The following is a 20210-nucleotide window of genomic DNA, read 5'->3' on the forward strand; positions in this document are numbered from 1 at the left end:
GTGTGCAAGCATGTGCGTGTGCTCATGCACCAGGATGGAAGGCGGGGGGAAAGGGGGTCTTGGCACAGCTGCAGGGAGCCAGCAACCCCTCCCAACACCCCCACAGACTGTTTTCGGCGGGGGGGCACCTCCTGGCAGTGTTCCAGCCCTGCCCACCCACCCGCCGCCAAATGAAGACGTGAGCCCCAGTAAATCTGCCTTTTCATGCCAAGACTAATGAGATTAAGCAGAGGCCCGGCAGCCCCCCGCCTGGCCCGTGCGCCCCGCTCTCCTCTGGCCTTGTCACTGTGCCAGAGCTGGGGTGGGGGGGACGATGCCAAAGTGTCAGGGTGTCAGGTACCCCCCTGCCCTGAAACCTCCGTGCCTCAGTTTCCCCAATGCACACATGGACAGGCAGAAGGGCTGCATGCAGGCACTGTGTGTGTGCAAACACCCCCGGGGCTGTGGGGATGCGCGTGTGTCAGGGCACTGCATGCACACACATGCCTGCAAGCATGCAAGCATGCGTGAGCGTGTACATCCCTGCCAGCCACAGCAGCAGCAGACGCGTGGGCAGATTTCCGTGTCCCCACGTGCGAATCCATGTGCAATCTCGCGTGGGTTTGTACACGCGTGTGCAAGCCCCTCTTCCCTGGGCACCTGCTCCCACAGGGTCACTCACTGGTCCCTTGGCAGTCCCTGGTGCTTGTGCCACCCTACGAAGGACCAGGGTGCACATGGCTGGGCGTATAAACATGCATGCACACATGTGTGCACAGGCGTGTAGTCACCCATCCAGCAGCCGTGGGAAAAGCTCCCCCGGGCCGGGGGCTCCCACGCTGCAGTTGCTGGGTGACAGCAAGGCCTAACGATGCCATGAGCTCGTTTGCATATGCAAAGCAGCATCTTTGCTGCGGGGTGCCCCGGGAAGAGGCCTTGCCTCCAGCTCCCAGGGACCCAGCTGGGATGCCCAGGGATGCCGACGTGTCTCCCACGCACGTACCCCCCCACACCCTGCTCTGGTCCCACACGTTAGAATGGGCCTGCTTCATTAATAGCAATTATTCTCGCTGGGGAAAGAGCTGCCCCCCCCACCGTTTCCCACCCCACAGAGTCCCCTCGGCTTGTCCTGTTGCCAACACCATCCCCATGCCAGGGGGCTGCCAACCCAGCACTCAGCTTTACATCCCCAGCTCCCTGTGGCTGGGGGGGGAACACTGCCCACACAGTGCCACCCCAACAGCCAGGGAACCAGCCCCTCCCACAAAACAACCCTGTCCCAGATCCATACTGGCAGGATCCCAGTTAGCCTCTCTGCCCCCAGGGCTGGGAACTGCTGGGGGGCATGCGTGGGGAAGCTGGTGGGGCATCTTGGGGATGCCACCTCCAGGGGCTGGCCCCCACACAGTGCAGGAGTGAGGAGGCACAGACATCCCCGGCCATGGGTGCCCCAGCACAGACCAAAGGAGGCTGGAAGGAGATCCAGGTGTCCTGGGCTGGAAGAGGCACCAGGGAGAGGTGCCAGATTAATCAGGAGCTGGGAGGCCTGGGTTCATTGCCCAGCACTGCAGAGAGGTGCAGCAGGGGGGGAACTGGGACACCCAGTTCCCCTGAGGCTGCAAAGCTGGGGTGGGTGACAGGGACTAGGACACCTGAGTCCAGTCCAGTGGGCTCAGGGCCACCCAGTGCCTTGCACCCCCGCTGCTTGCCTTGGTGACTGGGAGGGTCGGGGAGGCAGAGCCCGAAACCCCAGGAAAAACTGGATGCACCTCAGTCTGCCCAGTTTCCCACCCTTCCAGTGGGGCAGCAGAGCTTTGACCCGGGGGGCCCTGGGCTGGGGCCACAGGCTGGTTGTCATGGGGGATCAGCCTCCCTACACCCCCATCCCCAACCCCACACCAGTCCCTGTCCCGCATCCCATCCCAGTCCCCGCTTCGTGCACCCCCCCAGCCCAGTGCCCACTGCCGCTGCTCTCCCGGGATGGGTCCCGCTCCACTCTCCCCGGTCCCCGGGGGTCCTCCCGGTCCCTCTCCCCGTCCGGTCCTCCAGCCCCGCCCCGGTGTCCAGCCGTCCGTGGCGGTGTCCGCTCGGTCCCGGTTCCCCCAGAGCCGGTCCCGGTTCAACACCGCTGGCTCCCCCCAGTCCCAGTCCCCCCGTCCCGGTGCAAACGCCTCCGCTCCGTCCCGGTCCTCCCCGCAACCAGCCCCCATCCACCGCCCGCTCCCGGGACCAGCCCCGCTCCGAGACCCCGCTGCCGGGCCCCACGGCGCTGCTGCCCCGCTCCCCCCGGTAACCCCCCGGTTCACCTCCCTCCCCGGTGCGGGCGCGGCGGGCCGTACCCAGAGCAGACAGGAGAGGCAGAGCCCGGTCATGCTGCCCGCGGCGCGGCCCCGCGGCCGGCCGAGCCCCCCCCGTCCCCTTCGCTCCGCCCGCCCGCTCCGCCCCGGCCCCACACCGCCCCCCCAGCCGGGGGGAGAAGGGGGGCGGCCCGACCCCCGCAGCGCCCACCGATACCCCGGCCGAGGTGGCCCCGGGGGCGGCCAGGACCCACCCACCCCAGCAGAGGGGCTGCAGGACTAGTGGGGGCGAAGCGGGGATGTGGGTCGTCCCGACCCCCCTCTCCCCACACACACACATTTGGGATCCATTTCCTCCGCTGACACGGGGGCCACCCACCACCCACCTCACCCCCATCCCTCCTCCGGCCTCCAGCGGGTCCTACGGCGGGGCGTCCTCCCCCCCACATCCCCAGCCATGTCCCCTGGGTGGTCCTGGGATGGGAGACGGGGAGGGATCAGCGGACATCCGTGCGCCGAGCTGGGGGGCCTCAGCGAGGGGGGACAACCTCCAGGCGGGACAGAGATCGGCTTGGCAGCCCGCGGCCCTGACGGGGGATGGATTTGGCAGGGAATGCCCCAGCCCCTCCGTGGGGGACTTGGGCGGGCAGCACACGGTTCCCCCCCCCGCCAGCGCTGACTCCAGCTCCAGCCTGGAAACTTGTGCTCAGCTGGCCGTGACCATGAGGGTGTGAGTCAGGGTGGGGGACGCGCCGGGGGGAAGGACACGCTGGCAGGACAAGCCACTGCTGGCACTGGGACGCAGGCACAGCAGGGACCTAGGCACTGTAATGCCCACCCACCCCCCGTGCCTCAGTTTCCCATCCTTATGCTGCGTGCAGCCACCAGCCTGGAGAGGAAAGGCAGGGTGGGATATCGGGGGGCTCTGTCCTTCCCAGCTGCTGGGGTGGCTTTTGACAGCCCCCAAAGTGCAGCACCCCCTCTCCAAAACATCCGTGTCCCACCACCCTCCACCCCACTGCTCCTCTGTGCCTGCACAGCCCATGGTGGAGGTACCCCTGTGATGATGTGCCAGCTAGGACAGGGACAGATAGGGACAGCACCTCCCACCCCCTCATACCAGCCAGGCCCAGGGGCAGAGGGAAACTGGGGGGCCTGATCCTGCTCAAAGCTCCAAACAGACAGGTAGCGCCTGTCCATGCACACACACACAACCCCCCCATCATTACAGCCCTCATTAATCAGCCTCGTTATTGCCCACAAATGAAAGCCCCAGTGGAGAGGGGTGTCCCCACCCCCCCCATAAATCACCTCCTCCCATTCACTGCCATGACAAGCCTGGGCCCCTCAGAAGGGCATGGACAAGGGTCATGCGACGAGGACAGGGTGGCTGCAGGGACACTGCCTGTGAGCATCATTTAGGGCTCATTTTCTCAGTGGGAGGGGTTGGCACAGATGGGGGCAATTATCCCAGGGATACCCACTCTCCTTGGGTACCACTGGTGCGGGCATGTAACCCCAGTGCAGGGCCAGCCTTGGCAGGAGTCCTCTGCGTCCCCCCTCCCAGGGTCACTGTGTCCCCAAGCCCCCCATGCCTGCTTCCAGCAGAGCCATCCCCGCACTGTCCTTGGGTGCTGCACACATTGCACACGCATCTCCCCCGTGTACACGCTGGGGCACGCTCATGCACACCACACATACAGCCCATGTCACGTGTGGGTGGTGGGCACCCGCATGCGTGGGTGCCCGTCTGGGCACGGGAAAAGCTGGGGCCCACCCCTCTAACAGTGTAAAGCCCCACTGCTACTGCACCCAGTGCACACGCACGTGCCAGGGGCCACACACAACGCACCCACGCCGGGACATGCACCCCCACAGCAGCTCCCCAGGGACCTGCTGTGCACCCACACTCATGGGAGCCACAGTTCACTCTCCCCCCAGCCTCATCTGCACGCTCGTGAACACATGCACGTACAAGCACACACGTGTGTTACACATCCCCATGAGGCCCTGTTCTCACACCCATGTCAGGGACACATGGACACAGGGATGGATGTGGGACCACACGACCGCCACCGCACACCCCCCCAGTGCCACCCACCCAGCCGCAGCCCTGAGCACCCACCCATGCCCCCGGCAGCTCACAGTCCTGCGTCCCTGGCACGTGCTGGGGTCCCCAAGCAGCCAGGGGCCTCTCCCTCCTCCAGGCTGGGTCCCTGCCCTGGCACATACTGGCCTGTCACCACCCTGCAGTGACACTCCCCCAGGCGCTGCCTGGCGGTGGCTTTGGCACCCTCTTTGCTGGCACGGTGCAGCCAGAGTGGCCTGTGCCACCCCATTGGGCACAGGGCAGCTTCCCAAAGGTTAAGGAAACAAAGTGAGGGTGGTGGGTGGGAGCCCCGCGCCCTCCACCAGCCTCCCCCCTCCCTGCCTCAGTTTCCCCGGCACAGGTAGCAGAGCAGGATGGGTCCCCACGCCGGGCACTGCACGGGCACAGGGATCCTCCCCATGCGGGACAATCCTTTGGCACAGGGATCCCACACACACCAGGTGCTGATGGGCACAGGAAAGCCCCACACCGGGTGCTTACAGGCACGGGAGTCCCCACACTGGGCACTTCTTTGGGCACAGGGATCCCGCACTTTATGGGCACAGAGCTGCCCAGTGCCAGCTGCTTACGGGCACAGGGATCCCCCACGCTGGGCACTTTATGGACACAGGGATCTCTCCTGCCAGATGCTTTATGGGCACAGGGGTCCACCCGTTGTATGTGCTGTAAGGACACAGGGACACCCCCCACCTCCACACTCTCTCTGTAAGGACACAGGGATCCCAGCAGGTCCCTTTCCGTGAAATGCTGTACGGCAGATCCCCTCCAGCCAGGCACTGCAGGGGCCTGGGGGTGCGGGTTATAGGGTGGGGGGGGTCACAGTGCCACGCCTGGGGGGACACAAGGAGGGACAAAGGACATGCCCGGCACTCTGTCATGCATATACACGGTTTAACCCCCCGCTGCCCACAGCAGGCAGGGCCAGCCCCAGCCTGTACCCCCATCCCCCTGGCACCCCCAGAGCCCGCCCCAGCTCCGTGCCCCCCCTGCAGACCCTGACCCTAACGCCGTGCACGGTGGTGCCCGCTTACCTCCCGGCGGTGGCAGGCGCGGAGGGGCAGGAGGCAGGACACCAGGGACTTTCCCCAGCGAACCAAGGTGGCAAAGCACCAGCTCAGCCGGGTCATGGTGCCCCTGACCGGGAGTCACCCGGCCGGGGGGGCTGCAGGGGCCGACCCCTGCCCAGGGCACGCTCGGGGGAGCAGCCAAACCCAGCCGTGCTCCCCCGGCTGCAACAAGCTCCGGTGCCCGGGCAGTGCCCGGGAGGTGCCCGGCGGTGGGCACGGGGCTGTGCGGCGATGGGCCGGGGGGCTGCGGTCCCACCGGGCCCTGTCCCCCCCGCCTTCCCCCCCGCGGTCCCCCAGCGTCGCCTGCGCGCTGGCAGCCAGGCAGGGAGCACCGTGCCCGCCCATGTCCTGCAGTGCTTGGGTGGGAGCCAGCTCCGCCACGCTCCCCCTCCTCCTTCTCCTCCTCCTCCTCCCCACCGCACACGGGGCTCAGGACTCGTTACCCTCCGGGCTCACCTGCCTGTCCCCCGGGCACGGCATCCCCTGGGGTGGATGCCGGACCCTAACAGTGCTTCCCCCCCCGCCCTCCAGCCCCCTCTGGTTTGGGGGTGGAGGAGCCCGGACGCCTGAGTTCAATCACAGCTCAATCCGCGACCCCCCCCCCCGCGACCCTGTCTCTGTTTGCCTCCGGTGCCCCCTGCCCAGCCCAAGCCCTAAATGACAGTCATTGCACATGGAGGGGGCTTCCGTGCCTCTCCGACAGCCACCCCCAGCACCGAGCCGAGGAGCCTAAGGACACATTCAGAGATCTCGCCCCCAGCCCCCTCCCCCCCATCAGAGTCCCCTCTCCAAGGGGGTGGCTGGTTGATGCACCATGTTGTGGGCACAGTGTTACCCATGGGAACCCCTCACTGCAGGACACCCCAACATGGCCTGGGGCACCCCTACCCTGGCACGGGGCGTGTGCAGGGCAGGGGGACAGGGTGCACCCCACACTGCAGCTGTACCAGGGACCCCATAGCCCCCCACACTCATCGGGGTGGTGTCAAGGGGAGTGGTGGCAGCACCCCCTGGATTACAGCGCGATGCCACAGTGACGCCAGGGCAAGGACCCATCCCCATGGGGCTGCTGCCAGTGCCAAGCGTGGGCAGCAGCTGTGCCAGGCCTGGGCACTAATTGCATTTGCCCCAGGAAGGCTCCTAATGAGCAGCAGCGCCAGGGAGCGGCGTGGGGGGGGTAGGGGCTTCAGGGGCATCCCACACTCTTCACAGCTGCCCCCCACAGCTCTGCCAGGCTGGTAGAGGTTAGGTGGACAGGAGGGGCCAGGGTATGGCCCCCCCATCCCTAGCAGCACCAGGAAGGTGACATCACCACTGGCTCCATTGTCCCCCACCCACATTTAATTAGCAGATGGCCCCTGGACCCCCCCGCCAGGCAGCGCCAGGCCTGTGCGGGGCCATTAGCTTTATTGGCTGCACTGAACGAGGGCCAGGCCTCGTTAATTGAATTGCACCCGCGCCAAGGACGGGCGGGTGTCTTCTCACACCCCCTCAGCCCCTGGCACCCCCTCCCGGCCCTTGACTGGATCAGGGACAAGGGACCCCACTGCCAGGGGACTAGGGTGGCATCCGCCCTGGTGAGGGGTGGGCAGGGGCACAGCCCCCCCGTAGGTGTCAGTGTCCCACCTGTAGGGTGCCTGGCATGGGGCAGATGGGGGGTGCAACCCACACATGTGTGTGCACACGCACAAGGGTGCCCTCTCAGCCCCACACCCATGCCAGCCACACGTGTGTGGCTTGCAGCTATGTGCAGCCTGCACACGTGTGCAATCACACACATGCATGCACACGCGTGCACACACATATGCATCCCCCCCAGCACAGTGGGGTGATGCTCTACCACCCCCACAACACCCTGTCCACCACCCCCCCACGACCCCTCCACCCCCCAATGTGGGGTGCTGTGCTCCATGCCCACAGGGCCACCCATTGCGTGGTGGCATGGGGCAAGGGGGTCATCCCAAGCACTGTCACCAACTCCCCCATGCCCTCCAGCTGCTCAGGGGGCACCCCACAGCTCAACACCCCCTGCTCTGGGAGTCAGGAGGGTGTGGGGAGGCCCAGGCTCCCGCTCGGCATCACTTCCTACTTTCGCTTTGGTGCGGAGCCGAGGCCTGTCCTGGGGGAGGCGGGTGCCCCCCAGGTCCCCTGGGTGGCACAGGTAGGGGCAGCGGGTGCCGCGAGGTGGGGGCAGGATGTGGGGGCAGCCGGGCGTCCCTGGGGGCACCCACCAAGCCAGATGCTGGTGGGGAGAGGGATGGCAGTGGGTCCCCATGGCTGGCACTGGGGGACTGAGCTGGCATCACCCCCATTCCCCCAACAAGGCACTTACTCCCCACTCCAGAAGGAGCCTGCAGGGCAGGGCTGGCACAGCAAAGGGGGACAGGCACGGTGGCTGGGGGGGCACTGTGGGGCTGGTGGTCCCCCCAGGCACAGATAGCAAGGGGGGAGTCCAGGGTGCCCTGAGTGCCCAGGGTGCCCTGGGAAGAGTTTGCACCCCAGCTCTGGGCGTTGCCTCCATGTGGGGGGCAGATGCCCAGGGGGAGCTGTGGGCTTTGCTGGGGTGGGCTGCAGCTCCTGGGGGGGGCAGGGGGAGGGCTGTGTCTCTATGCCCAGGGGTTGTTGCCTCTGGTGCTGTTGTGCATGGGAGGAGGGTCTCTGTGCCAGGGACTGCTGCTGCTCCAGGTGTGCAGTTGGCTTCTGCTAGCTGGATAGGGGTCCCGGATCCCCTCCCCAAAACTGCAGGGGGGTCCGTGAGAGCATTCACAAGCCTCATTCCCATGGGAGGGCGTCAGGGTCCCTCCCAGGCCTGGCACTGTCTTTATCCCCTTTGCAGGGGCTACACAGGGGGACCGGACTCACTGACCCCCCTCCCCAAAACTGGTATCCCCTAGACTGGGGAGCCGGGTGCCAGGGGCCAAGTCGTGGTTCTCAATGTGATGCCGGGTGGGCGGAGGGTGGCTCCTGCGCCCCCCTCCCCCGACCTCCCACACTTCCTCCTGGCCAAGGTACAAAAGGAGAAACGGGCGGGCACAGCTTGGGCACAGGGACACACCAGCATCCCCCTGGGACCCAGCGAGCACCTTGGAGAACCCCACAGCTCCCAGCCACAGGTAAGGGGCTCCTCTTCCCAAGGGAAACTGAGGCACGGGCAGGGTGGGCAGGCGGGAAGATGGCTTGTCCAAGGTCACCCAAGGGCAACAGGACGGAAACCCAGGCGTCCGGAGTCCCATGTCCTGCTTGGCTTGCCGTGACAGGGGCACAGGGCACTCACACACACTTGGGCACACATGGTCGTGTGAGTGCACACTCACCCTGCCTTACGCACCCCTGTGCACCCACATGTGCTCCCCCAGCCCTGTGCCCAGTCACCACCTGCAGTGACAAGCCCCATACCCACCACTTCCATGGGCACTGCCCCTCACCCTGACCCTAAAGTGCCACCCACCGCCCTCCAAAACCACCCTGCTGCACTGTACCCCCCCAGCCCCCCATCCCATGCCCACAACGCCCCCAAACCTCATGCAGGCAGCATGCTGCGCCAAGGGGCTCAGCCTGAGGGGGGAGCTCAGTTTGGGGGGCTGCATGTTGGGGTCTATGTGCCCCCCTTCCCTGCCCCCCATCCTGTGTGGGAGCCCCCCACACTGTTCGTGCTGTGAGTAAAGGAAGCGAGAGCAGAAGCAAAGGCAGCGCTTCCCCTGCGCCAAACCCACATCCTGAATCCTGGGGGACGGGGACAGGGACAAGGACAGGGACACACTAGGGTGGGGGTGCTCAGCCCCAGGAACCTCCCAAGGAATGGGGGCAGAGTCTGAGCCTGGCCTGGGGGCAGAGCCTGGGGGCACTCTGGGATAGGGCACATAGACAGCTAAGGGGGTACAGGATGGAGCACCTTTGCCCACCCCATACCCCCTACCCCATGTAGGGACATGGGCAGGGAAAGGGGGTGCCTAAGCCCACCCCCTCTTACCTTAACAGCAGGCAGGTCCTGGGGGGGGACGACAGACCCTCTCCTTGGGGCAGAGAGTTTGGGGGTGCCGGGTGAGTGCCAGCCTGGCACCTCTCATCACTGCCCCTGCCTTTGCAGACCCTGGGGGACAGCCATGGCGGGGGACGGGGAGCTCAACCGCGTCATCAAGGACCTGCAGAGTAAGTGTGCCAGCCTGTCCCCTGCCAGCGTGGCACATCTCACCCTGGCTATGCCAGGTGCCCTCCTCACACCCAGCCCATGGGCAGCAGGGGGATGTCACTGCCCAGGGGGTGCACCAGAGCATCCCAGTGCCAACCCTGCCACTGCTGCCTGCTGCCATCCTTGCTGCCAGCCCCAGGGGACCAGCAGTGTCTGGTGGGTACCTGTGCCCCTCACTCCCTCTGCTCCCCTGATTCATCCCAGGGCAGGTTCCTCTTTCACCCTCTTGCAGAAATCCCCGGGGCCAGGAGCTGGGAGGCAGCGGGAAGGAGGGGGTGGGATGAGGCAAGGTGCCCGCTGCCCAGGCAGGGCCGTGCCAGCTCAGCCCTGCCATCCCACAGAGACCGTGGCTGAGCTGAACCGCAGCTACCGAGAGCAGAACCTGCCCGTGACAGACGGGAGCCGAGAGCTGCACGGCCTGTGTGCCCAGCTGGAGTTCCTCCTCCAGGTACCCTGCTCTTCCACCCCAACCGTTCCCTGCCTCAGTTTCCCCTGGGGTGCATCTGAGAGCAGAGGGGACCCCACACTGGCTGTTTTGTGGGGTGGGATGACCCCACCCAGAATTGTCTGGCCCTGAGCATCCCCAGCCATGCATGCTGCAAAAGGGAAACGGAGGCATGGAGCCAGTGAAGAGGGGATGCCAGGACCCACCCTGCTGGGGGAGCTGGCTGGATACCAGCCACACAGGGGACAGGCTGGGAGGGGCAGAGGACACCCCCAAACGAGTAAGCCTGAGCCCATGTCTCTGCCAGTTCGACCTCAAGGAGAAGAGGACCTTCTTCGGGCAGCGCAAGGACTATTGGGACTTCTTGTGCCAGGGCCTGGCACAGCGCCGGCAGGAGCACGAGGGCGTTCGCTTCGTCACCTCCCTGGACAAGGTGGGCCCAGGCTGGCGGGGCACCCAGGGTCTCGTGCACACACACATGTGTGCGCTTGTGCTTGTTTGCGTGTTCACACACACTTGTGCACAGGCACACACTCACCTGGGCACTAAGGATTCACCCACTGGACCTCTCTTCCCACTGGGGTCCCCACTGCCCTCCTGTCCCGGCCCTGGGGACCCCCTTCCCTCCTGCACAGGCTGAGGGGGAGGTGTGCGGGGGGCAGGCTGGTGTGGCAAGGCTGGATAACCCCCTCTCCCCCCAGCTGAAGACCCCCGTGGGCAGGGGCCGAGCCTTCCTGCGGTACTGCCTGGTGCACCGGCAGCTGGCAGAGTCCCTGCAGCTCTGCCTCCTCGATCCCGAGAGCCTCCGGTGAGAGCAGGGGACACAGGGAGGTGTTGCCCATCGTGGTGGGAGGCACAGCCAGGGCAGGCAGCCCCCTGTAGCACCTGTCAGCAAGGATGCTGCAGATGCTTGTGCCCGACCTGGGGCACGGAGGGGTGCATGAGCTTATTTTGTGGTTGCAGCGAGTGGTACTACGCCCGCAGCCCCTTCCTGAGCCCCCAGCGCCGGGCAGAGATCCTGGGCAGCCTCTATGAGCTGGACGGCGTCACCTTCCACCTGGCCCTGCACAGGGCTGACCTGGACATCGCCTGGCCCATGTTCTCCGAGTGAGCCTGGGGATGCACGGGGCACCGGGGCCATTGGGGGCATCAGGGGTGCCAGTGGCACCAGGGGCATCAGGGGCACCTGGGGCTTAGCATCACAGAGCAGCACACAGGCATCCCCCTGCCACCACGCCCCCCCGCCCCGTGCCCACAAACATGCCACATGTTCATGCACACACACACGCTGCCATCCTCTGCCAAGTACGTGTCCAGTCACAGGTCTGCTGCAGCACTGTGACACTGTGATGTCTGAGATATGGGGACACAGAGTGTGCGTGCACATCCTTGACCCTGGGCATACTTTCAGGGGGGCACTCATGGGTGCAGCCGCTCTGGCACACTCACGCCTGCTCTGCTGCTCGCACATTCATGGGCACGTACTGCCACAAGCACACACACAGCCCCCAGTTCCCCCCTAGCACCACCATGAGGGTCGCTGGGTGCCACCAGCTCTGCAGGCGTTTGGGCTGATGGCACTAGCCTCCCTGGTCCCCTGTCATCAGGTGCCACCCAGTGTCACCAGCCCTGCTTCTCTCTCCTTCCCTAAAGGCTGACCATACCCAGCAAGCCCTGCAGGGAGGGTGGCATTGCCTGGCTCACCCTGGGGTGACCTGGTGGACCTGAGCCTGGTGTCCTGTCTAGGACGCTGGTACGGCCCAGCCCGATGTCCGTGAGCAGCCCAGCAAGGACAGCCCTGCAGACAGATGATGCTGGCACCAAGGCGCATGAATGGCCTGATGTAATCACCTGTCCCACCACAGCACCCCATGGGGTGCCAGCCCACTCATGCCCACCCACCTTGGCTGCCCCACAGGCAGGGGGTGTAAAGGTGGAGGAGGAGAACGCGGAGGTGAAGAAGGCTGTGGAAGAGGAGGATGAAGAGGAGATGGAGGAGGAGGAGGATGAGGACAAGGAGGTGGAGGTAGACGTGGAGGAGGATGTGGAGGCGGAGAAGGACATGGAAGAGGAGGATGAAGAGGAGTTGGAGGAAGATGAGAAGGAGCTGGAGGACGTGGATGTGGAGGACCTGAAGGACGCACGTGGCGCTGGCAAAGCACCCCAGCCCAATGGTGACGAGGAGCCTGGCATGTCCCCACTACCCAGCACAGGGTGCATGCTGGGCTCCTCACCACCGGTGCCTGGACAGTCGGGCAGAACGGAGGTGTCCCTGCGGGCACTGGTGTCCCGGCTGCAGGCAGAGCTGGGGCAGCAGGAGGCGGTGTCGCGGGCGCTGGCATCCCGGCTGGCACGGGAGCAGCAGCGGCACCGGCGTCGGGAGGAGGCCAGTGCCCAGCAGGCCCAGCTGCGAGCACAGGAGGCCGAGGCACTGCGGGAGACCAACACCTTCCTGGGGCAGGCGCTGGCGGCGGCGGTGGCAGCAGGGGGTCCGGGGGCACTGGCGCAGGCACAGGAGGAGGCGCGGGGATGGAGGGAGGCAGCAGAGGAGCGGGGTGCCCAGCTGGCCGGGGCGCTGGCGGAGGTGGCAGCACTGGCCTCGCGCCTGCAGGACTGCCAGGCGGCACTGGCGGCAGCAGCAGGACAGACGGACACACTGGAGGACACTGGTGCCTCTGACGAGGTGGCAGCTGTGGAGGAGGTGCTGCGGCGGGCACTGGAGCTCGCCCGCGGCCCCCTGGAGACCCCACTGGACCCCCAGGTGGAGGGGGAGCCCAACACGGCCACCAGCATGGCCATGGTATGGGCAAGCCTGAGGGGACCCCACAGTGGGGTGAGGGTTCGGGGCACCAGGGCTGAGCTCCTGCTCTCCCGCAGCACCTGGCCACCCTGGCCACTGCAGCGCAGGAGGAAGCCCAGCAGAGCCGACAGCAGCTCCAGGCCCAGCAGCAGGAGGTGGCACGGCTGCAGGAGCAGCTCAGCAGGTTGGGCAGGGACTCTCCACTCCCACCATCCCCATCCCACCAATGCAGGGTTTCCCTTGGGACTCGCATGGTGCCCTACTTGGATCCAGGGGAGCAGCTTCTGGGGATGGGCAGGGGAAAGGAGGGAAGGATTTGGGGAGGGAGGGCTGGAGGGAGGTGTCAATTTGGGGATTGATAGGTAGGTGGAGTGGTGCATGGGTGGAGGGGTGAAAGAATGAATTTGGAGCGAGTAGATGGATGGAGGGATGGAGGGGTGGGTGGAGGGGTGAATTTGGGATGAATAGAGGGAGGGAGAGAGGAAGAGAGGAAGGGAGGAAGAGAAAGAGGGAGGGAGGGAGGGAGGGAGGGAGGGAAGGATGAATTTGGGATAAATAAATTGATGGGTGGACACACAGAGGGATGGAGGGATGACTTTGAGACAAGTGAATGGAGGAACAGAGGGATGAATTTGGGGTGAGTAAGTGGATGGATGGGTGGGCAGAAGGACAGAGAGAAGGACGGATGAACAGCTGGGAAATGGATGGGTGGCTGGCCTGGCAGATGGCAGGGTGGCTGTGAGGATGGGGAGACAGCTTGGGGATGGATGGGCAGCGGACAGAGGCAGGGAGAGAAGGAGGCATGCATGGATGGATGGATGGATGGAGAGATGGGCAGCTGAGGGACAAAGGGACCATCTCCCCGCTGCCCCGCACCAGGGCCCGGCAGGATGGGGAGCGCTGGGCATCGGCGCTGCAGCGGGCACAGCGGGAGGCCCTGGAGCGGGAGGCCACGCGTGGTGCCGAGCAGGCGAGGCAGCAGGAGCTCATCCGTGACATGAAGGGGCGGCTGCTGGAGCTGCTGCGGTGAGAGCCTTGGGGACCCCACTGGTGTGGGGCCATGCGCGGGCAGGGGGACCCAAACCCCTTTGCCCAGAGGAGGGCACCAGAGCCCAGGCGATTCGCGCTCACCACCTTGGGGTGGTGAGACTTGGGTGCCCACCTTGGGTCTGGGGTGCCAGGGCATGCTCCTGGACCCCTGCTGCTGGCCACGCTCCTGACATGGCTGACCTGTCCCCTCCCACAGGGAGAAGGATGCCCTATGGCAGAAGACAGAGGGCATCGACACCCCGATGCCCAGCCCAGCACCTCGCGACGTGGGGCTCTGCACCCGCTGCCACAAGGATTTCCGCCTCCTCTCCCGGCGGTACAACTGCAGGTGGGCTATGGGGGGCACTGGGGGGGAACACTGGGATGGCACAGCTCTCACTACCCTCTCTCTTGGCAGGCTGTGCCAGGGCAAGGTGTGCCACACATGCTCCGTGGATGTAGGCAAGCAGGGGCGCTGCTGCCTGCTCTGCTACCAGCAAAGGCACCCACCGGCTACGTGAACTCCTGGGACCGCAGCCCTCGCACCATGCCTGGGACACCCCCTGCCCTGGCTGCCTCCTCTCGGACTTACCAGGGACCCAGGCGTCCGGAGCCTGCAGGCAGGTCCTGCTGCCCTACATTTCGGGTTTGAGACGTGTCTTTCTTGTGGCTGGTCCACGGAGAAGAAAACAACCTGCTTCTGCTACCCCTGTGGCTCCCGTGTCGTCTGTTGGTTGTTGCTGGATAGACTTCCAGGCTGGGTGCGAGGTGGGGGGATGCCAGTATAGGGGTGTCTGAGCCCTTTTCAGGGGAACCATCCCCATAAGCAGTGTCCCAGCTGCGGCCAGGCTGAGCTGCCGTCTGCCCTGTCCCACAGCAGGGAGGCAGCAGCAGGCAGGGGAGACGGCTCTTGGCCAACAGCCCTGGCTTCCTGCCAGGCTGGGAGGAACCGCTTGGGCAAGAGGTTTCCCAGATGCAAAGGTGATGGGCTGTCCCTGCCCAGCCCCCCCTGCTGACCCTGCCCAGCCTCAGGTCCCCAGGACTCCCCACATGGGTGCCAGGGGACCCTCATACCCACCCATGAGCCAGTTCAGAGCTGGCACCCACTGATGCCCCCATGGTTATGGACCCCCAGGAACCTGGAGCAGGGGGAATGGAGGAGCAGTACAGGACCCCCATGGAGAGTTGCTTAGGCATGGTGGGACAGGCATCCCAGTCCCTAGCACACAGGGTGGCAGAAGGGACCCCAGCAGGGTCACAGCCCCCTCTTCAGCCCCTCTGCCCCACTCTGGTGCCAGCCCCAGTTGCCCAAGCCAGGGTGGAAACATCCTGGTTGAGCAAGGGACAGGTTCCCAGCCCTTTGCACAATGATGTTCTAGCACCACAGTGCCGGGGAGGGGGGGCAAGGGGTGCCCCGGGTGACAGCACCCTTCAGGGAAGGGTCACAGGGCTGGCTTGGTTGCAGCAAGGGGCTGCCCAAGGATCTTGCAGTGATTTGCTCCACTGGGGCTCAGATTGGGGTCGGGAAGGGGATGGCTTTGTCCCCAGGTGGGACAGATGCTGCATGAAGACCCCCACACTGGGGAAGTGCCAGGACCTGGCTGGGCAGCTGTGGAGACCAAGCCCTTTGGGTCCCCTCTGGGGATGCACAGGATGCCAAATTCTCTGCAACAGCCTCTTAGGTAACAGCCCTTCCCTGGCCTGGAAGCGGGGTTACCCACACCTGGCTGGGCTCAGGGGGCACACTGCTTTGGCACTGAGGTGGGGAGCCCAGGACCCACCGTCCCCAGAGATGTGCCCTGGCCCCATTCCGCCCTCTCCCTCCCCATCGCAAACAGGAGCCAGACCTGGGTGACTGTCCTGGTTTCAGCAGGGATAAAGTTAATTTTCTTCCTAGTAGCTGCTGTGTTTTGGTTTTAGTATGAGAATAATGTTGATAACACATACTGTTTTAGTCATTGCTAAGTAATGTTTATATTAAGTCGAGGACTTTTTCAACTTCTCATAGAAGCTGAGAGGGAGCATAGACAGGACAAGCTGGCCAAAGGAATATTCCATCCATAGACATCATGCTTAGTATATAAATGAGGATTGGCCTGGGGGGAGGAATCCGCAATTGCTGCTCGGGATGGACTGGGCAATTGATCATCAGGGAGTGAGCAATTGCATTGCATCACTTATTCTGTATATTCTTTTACCATTATTATTATTATTATTTTCTCTTCTGCTACTGTTCTATTAAACTGTCTTTATCTCAACCCATGAGTTTGGGTTTTTTTCCCTTTTTCTCCCTCTTCTCCCTACCCTACTGGGGGGAAGAGTGAGTGAGCGAATGGCTGCATGGTCCTAGTTGCCCTCTGGGGTTAAACCATGACAGTGACCAACCCACCAATTTCTTTATTGCCGCTTGGCCATCAGCCACCAACACCATCCCCACAGAGGGGTTGCGAGGTCCCCAAAGTCACAGGCTCTACCCCACAGAACGAGGAGGGTGGGCAGCACTTGGTATCGCTCCCCTGGCAATGGGGTCCTACCCCCTCACCACCCAAGCCTCCTTCCAGCCAGGGTCCAGCACCCAGTGGTGGCCCTGTCCATCCCTATGGCATCGCTGCCCACATGCCAGGGGGCTGGGCGAGGATGCTGGGGTGTGTGGGGTGCCAGGACCTGCTGGGAGCTGAGAGGGCTGGGTCCCAGCAGGGCTCAGAGGGTGGTGGAGGTGTTGCCAGAGGTGGAGGCATAGGAGGTGCGGCCATAGCGGGCCACAGCATCCTTGCTGATGAGCCCACGCTGCGCCAGGATCTTGAGGAAGCTGTTGCGAAACTTCTGCCCGATGAAGGCGTAGATGATGGGGTTGATGCAGCTGTGGGCAAAGCCCAGGACCTGCGTGACGGAGAGGGCCGTGTCGATGCGGTTCCTCCTCTCGCAGGTCTCAGCAATGGCCCGCACCCTCATAAGGCTGTCGCTCACCAATGTGATGTTGTAGGGCAGCCAGCAGATGAGGAAGACCAGCACCACGGCGAAGATGACCTTCATGGCCCGCTGCTTCTGTGAGTTCTTGGTCTGCAGAAGAGTGTGGATGGTGACACCGTAACAGAACAGCATCACCAGGAGGGGCAGTGCGAAGCCAAAGGTCTGTGGCAGGATCCGCAGCACCACCCGCCACTTGGCTGTGTCCTCATTGCCGATGTGCTCATAGCACACAGTGCCATTGCTGGGTGAGACGAAAGCCTCACGGAAGAGCAACACGGGCAGGGAGAGCAGCACGGAGAAAACCCAGATGCCCAAGCAGACAAACTTTACCCAGTGTCTCTTCTCGGTGGCGGCCCGGGTGGCATAGACAATGGCCAGGTAGCGGTCCACACTGATGCAGGCCAGCAGCAGGATGCCACTGTAGAAGTTGGCCTCCTGCAGCACGGAGATAGCTTTGCACATCACGGTGCCGAAGACCCACTCGTGGGCTCGGTAGGCGGCCCAGAGCGGCAGGCTGAGGGCAAAGAGCAGGTCTGCCACAGCCAGGTTGAGCAGGTAGACATCAGTGACGGAGCGGTTGGTGTGGCTGGAGGTCACCACCAGCACCACCAGCCCGTTCCCCACCACACTGAGAATGAAGACAAGGCAGTAGATCACCACCACCAGGTACTTGTTGAGGACAGAGCCATCGGGCCGGCACGGGGCAGAGGATATAGCAGTGTCAGGCATGGCCGTGCTGTAGTCATAGGTGTAGTTGTAGAGGGAAAAGAGGTTGGAGAAATCCCCACTGAAGGAGAAGGACTCCATTTTGCCTGTGGAGCACAAAGCAGCATGAGTGTGGGGTGGGAAGGTGGTGTGGGCCAGGGGCGACAGCATCTCTCGGTCCCCTGGCATCTCCATTGCCCCCCAGATCCCTTCTCAGCCAGTGGGCATCCCCTCTCCATCACTCCACTGTGCCCCAAGTCCACATTGTGCCAGGCAATGGACAGTGCTTCAGGTGGATACTGTCCCTCATACGTCCCCTTGTACAACACCCCCAGCACCTCAACCTGCTCCACTTCATCCCAGCCCTGTCCCTTCCCTGTTCCCCATGGAGGAAGGGGTTCCCCCACGGGCCAGCCACCTCATCTCAGATTGTGGGGGCTCCCCCATTAATGCACTATCACCTCCCTCCAGGAGACACCTGGCCCCTCCAGCATCCCTGGCCCACCCTGGTTTGTGTGGGTCCTTCAAAAGCCTCTGAGCTCTTGGGTATCTCAGGGCCCCTCGGGCACCTCCAGAGTGCTTTGAGTATCTCTGGATCCCTCTGGCCTCCCCATTCCATCGAGCATCGCTGCTGGTGCTGCCCCTCCTGCCACCCCAGCCAGCGGCGAGGCTGTGGTCACAGTGCTCCGGAACAGGCAGGGACTTGAGAAGGTCTGAAGGTGGTTTCATGCCCTTCTTACCCCCCGCCCCAGTTCTGTCCTTGTGTGAGCAGTTTCATCCCTCAGACGGAAAGACGTGTCACCCTTTGCAGGCAGCTTTGGAAATATTTCACGTCTCTGGTTTTCCTGTTGGTCAGCCGGGCTCTGCCGGGCATCCCCGTGTGCCCCGTGCTTGGCTGCGATGGGGAAATTGCAGGTGACAGTCACTCTTCCTGTCTTCTCATACATAAGACACCACTTCCCTGCTCTGTCCCTGCGTCCCCAAGACAGTTTCAGGTTTCAGCCTTCTCCCAGTATGGATCCAGACTCTGGTTTCACTCCAGTTTCACCCCTCTGCCCTGTTTCTGAGCCCCCGAACTCTTCCAGGGATTGGTGATGCCAGTGCTGGTTGTGGGCACTGAGTCCCTGCAGTGCTGGAGAGGGACCAAACTGGCTCCATTTGAACCCAGACCTTCCCTGGGACCAACTTTCCCCTCCTGTCCGGCAGGGAATCCTCACCATTGCAGCTGGGCTGGTACCCCTGTCCCAGAAAAATCCCTCCCTGGCTCTGCCAGGCCCGCTCCTGCAGTGATCCCAGAATGGTGATGCTGGGATGGTGATGCCCCAGCATCCCAGAGGACCGCAGCTGGGGACACCACTGACAACGATGGGGAAAGGTTCCCCCGAGCGGGGCCACCGCACACACGGGGCAGAGCCGGACACCAGCGCTTCCCCTCCATCTATTTTTGGCTGCTTCTTTCTGCCTCCCCACTCCAAAATCTCAGTGGTTCCTCTGGGACCGGGCATCCCCCACCCGCGGGTACCCTGCAGCCGGCTCACATGGGGTAACAAGCAGCACCCCATTTCCCCTCCTGACACTGGAAGGACTGGGGGGACACTGGGGTGACCCTGGGGGTCCCCACGGGGAGGAAGGAGGGACACACCATGGGGAAGCACCCTCCTGGTGATAGCTGTGTGAGGAAATGGGATTGGGCACTTCCCCCACCGGGGCACCCATGGCTGATGTTCCCCAGGACCACAGGGGGTTTGCACCCCAGATTAGCCCCAAGCACAGCCCCGGGTGCCCCCACCTACTGCCTCCCATTCCCCCCCAACCCAGCAGCCCCTTGGGCAGCCAGAGCAGCCCACCCTGGCCCCCAGCCCAGTCTGCCCAACGTGTGAGGGGGCCCAGCCATGTGCTGGGGGGCTGGCTAAACCTGAGGAAAGCCCCTGTCACCCCAAAGACTCACCGCTCGCTGCCCTTGCCGTACGCCCAAATCGGGGGTCTTCTCCCTGTCCCAAGCCGGTTCTCACCAGGACGCACCCAGGGATGGGGGCGAATCTAGGCGTCACCCCTGAAGGGCTCTGGGGCGGAGCGGGGCAGTGCCAGGCCCGGGGGTCCTTCCAGGCTGGCCGGAGGGTCCCTCACCTGCACCCGTTCCCCTGACGCCTCCCGGCACCCCTTCCCTCCGCCGCCCGCTTTATGCCGCCCGGGGAGGAAGCGGGGTTGCAAAACCTTCTCCCAGCGTGAAGGGGAAGTGGCAGCCAGAAGGGACCCTTCCCCAGCCACCCCAGGACTCCTTCCCCTCTTCCCCAGGACGCTGGGGGGAGCCCGCAGCCCCCTGCCACTCCCCTGCCCCAGGGTGTCTCGGGCCCCCCAGCAGCGGGTGACACCAGGGCATAGCCAGGGGGTATCGCCCTTCCCTCTGCAGCAATGCACCCCAGGGGTCTCCAGTCGGGGGCCCCCACTTTGTCCGCTGGCTGCGATGTGAGTCCACTTGGAGGCCCCCTCAGGTGCTGCGGCCCCCCTGGGAGAGCACAGCCCCCCCCCCAGGGACCGTAGGGGGGTTTGGCAGGCAGCCCAGTGGGCAAAAGCAGGGCAGGGCTCTGTGCCTCAGTTGACATTGATAGAGCGGGGTTG

General features: G+C 64.3%; 3 protein-coding genes across 3 annotated transcripts in view; 1 reads left to right on the forward strand and 2 right to left on the reverse strand.

The window, feature by feature from the left end:
- TNS1 (tensin 1) overlaps positions 1–2351 on the reverse strand; it is a 67173-nt gene extending 64822 nt beyond the window's left edge. Inside the window, exon 1 of the mRNA XM_074145270.1 lies at positions 2319–2351. Within this exon, the coding sequence (XP_074001371.1) occupies positions 2319–2351 (33 nt within the window). The remainder of the gene's footprint in view (positions 1–2318) is intronic.
- A 7205-nt stretch (positions 2352–9556) lies between these two features.
- RUFY4 (RUN and FYVE domain containing 4) lies at positions 9557–14437 on the forward strand. Its single transcript, XM_074145765.1, has 10 exons — positions 9557–9602; positions 9984–10090; positions 10395–10520; positions 10789–10895; positions 11051–11194; positions 11834–12887; positions 12965–13071; positions 13767–13913; positions 14134–14265; positions 14335–14437. The coding sequence occupies exons 1-10, from the start codon at positions 9557–9559 to the stop codon at positions 14435–14437; spliced, it is 2073 nt and encodes a 690-aa protein (XP_074001866.1).
- A 2179-nt stretch (positions 14438–16616) lies between these two features.
- Positions 16617–17693, reverse strand: LOC141463388 (C-X-C chemokine receptor type 2-like). Its single transcript, XM_074145749.1, has one exon. The coding sequence runs from the start codon at positions 17691–17693 to the stop codon at positions 16617–16619; it is 1077 nt and encodes a 358-aa protein (XP_074001850.1).
- Between the last annotated feature and the right edge of the window lie 2517 nt (positions 17694–20210).

The sequence above is a fragment of the Numenius arquata genome, chromosome 3 (assembly GCF_964106895.1).
Source record: "Numenius arquata chromosome 3, bNumArq3.hap1.1, whole genome shotgun sequence".
Taxonomy (NCBI): domain Eukaryota; kingdom Metazoa; phylum Chordata; class Aves; order Charadriiformes; family Scolopacidae; genus Numenius; species Numenius arquata.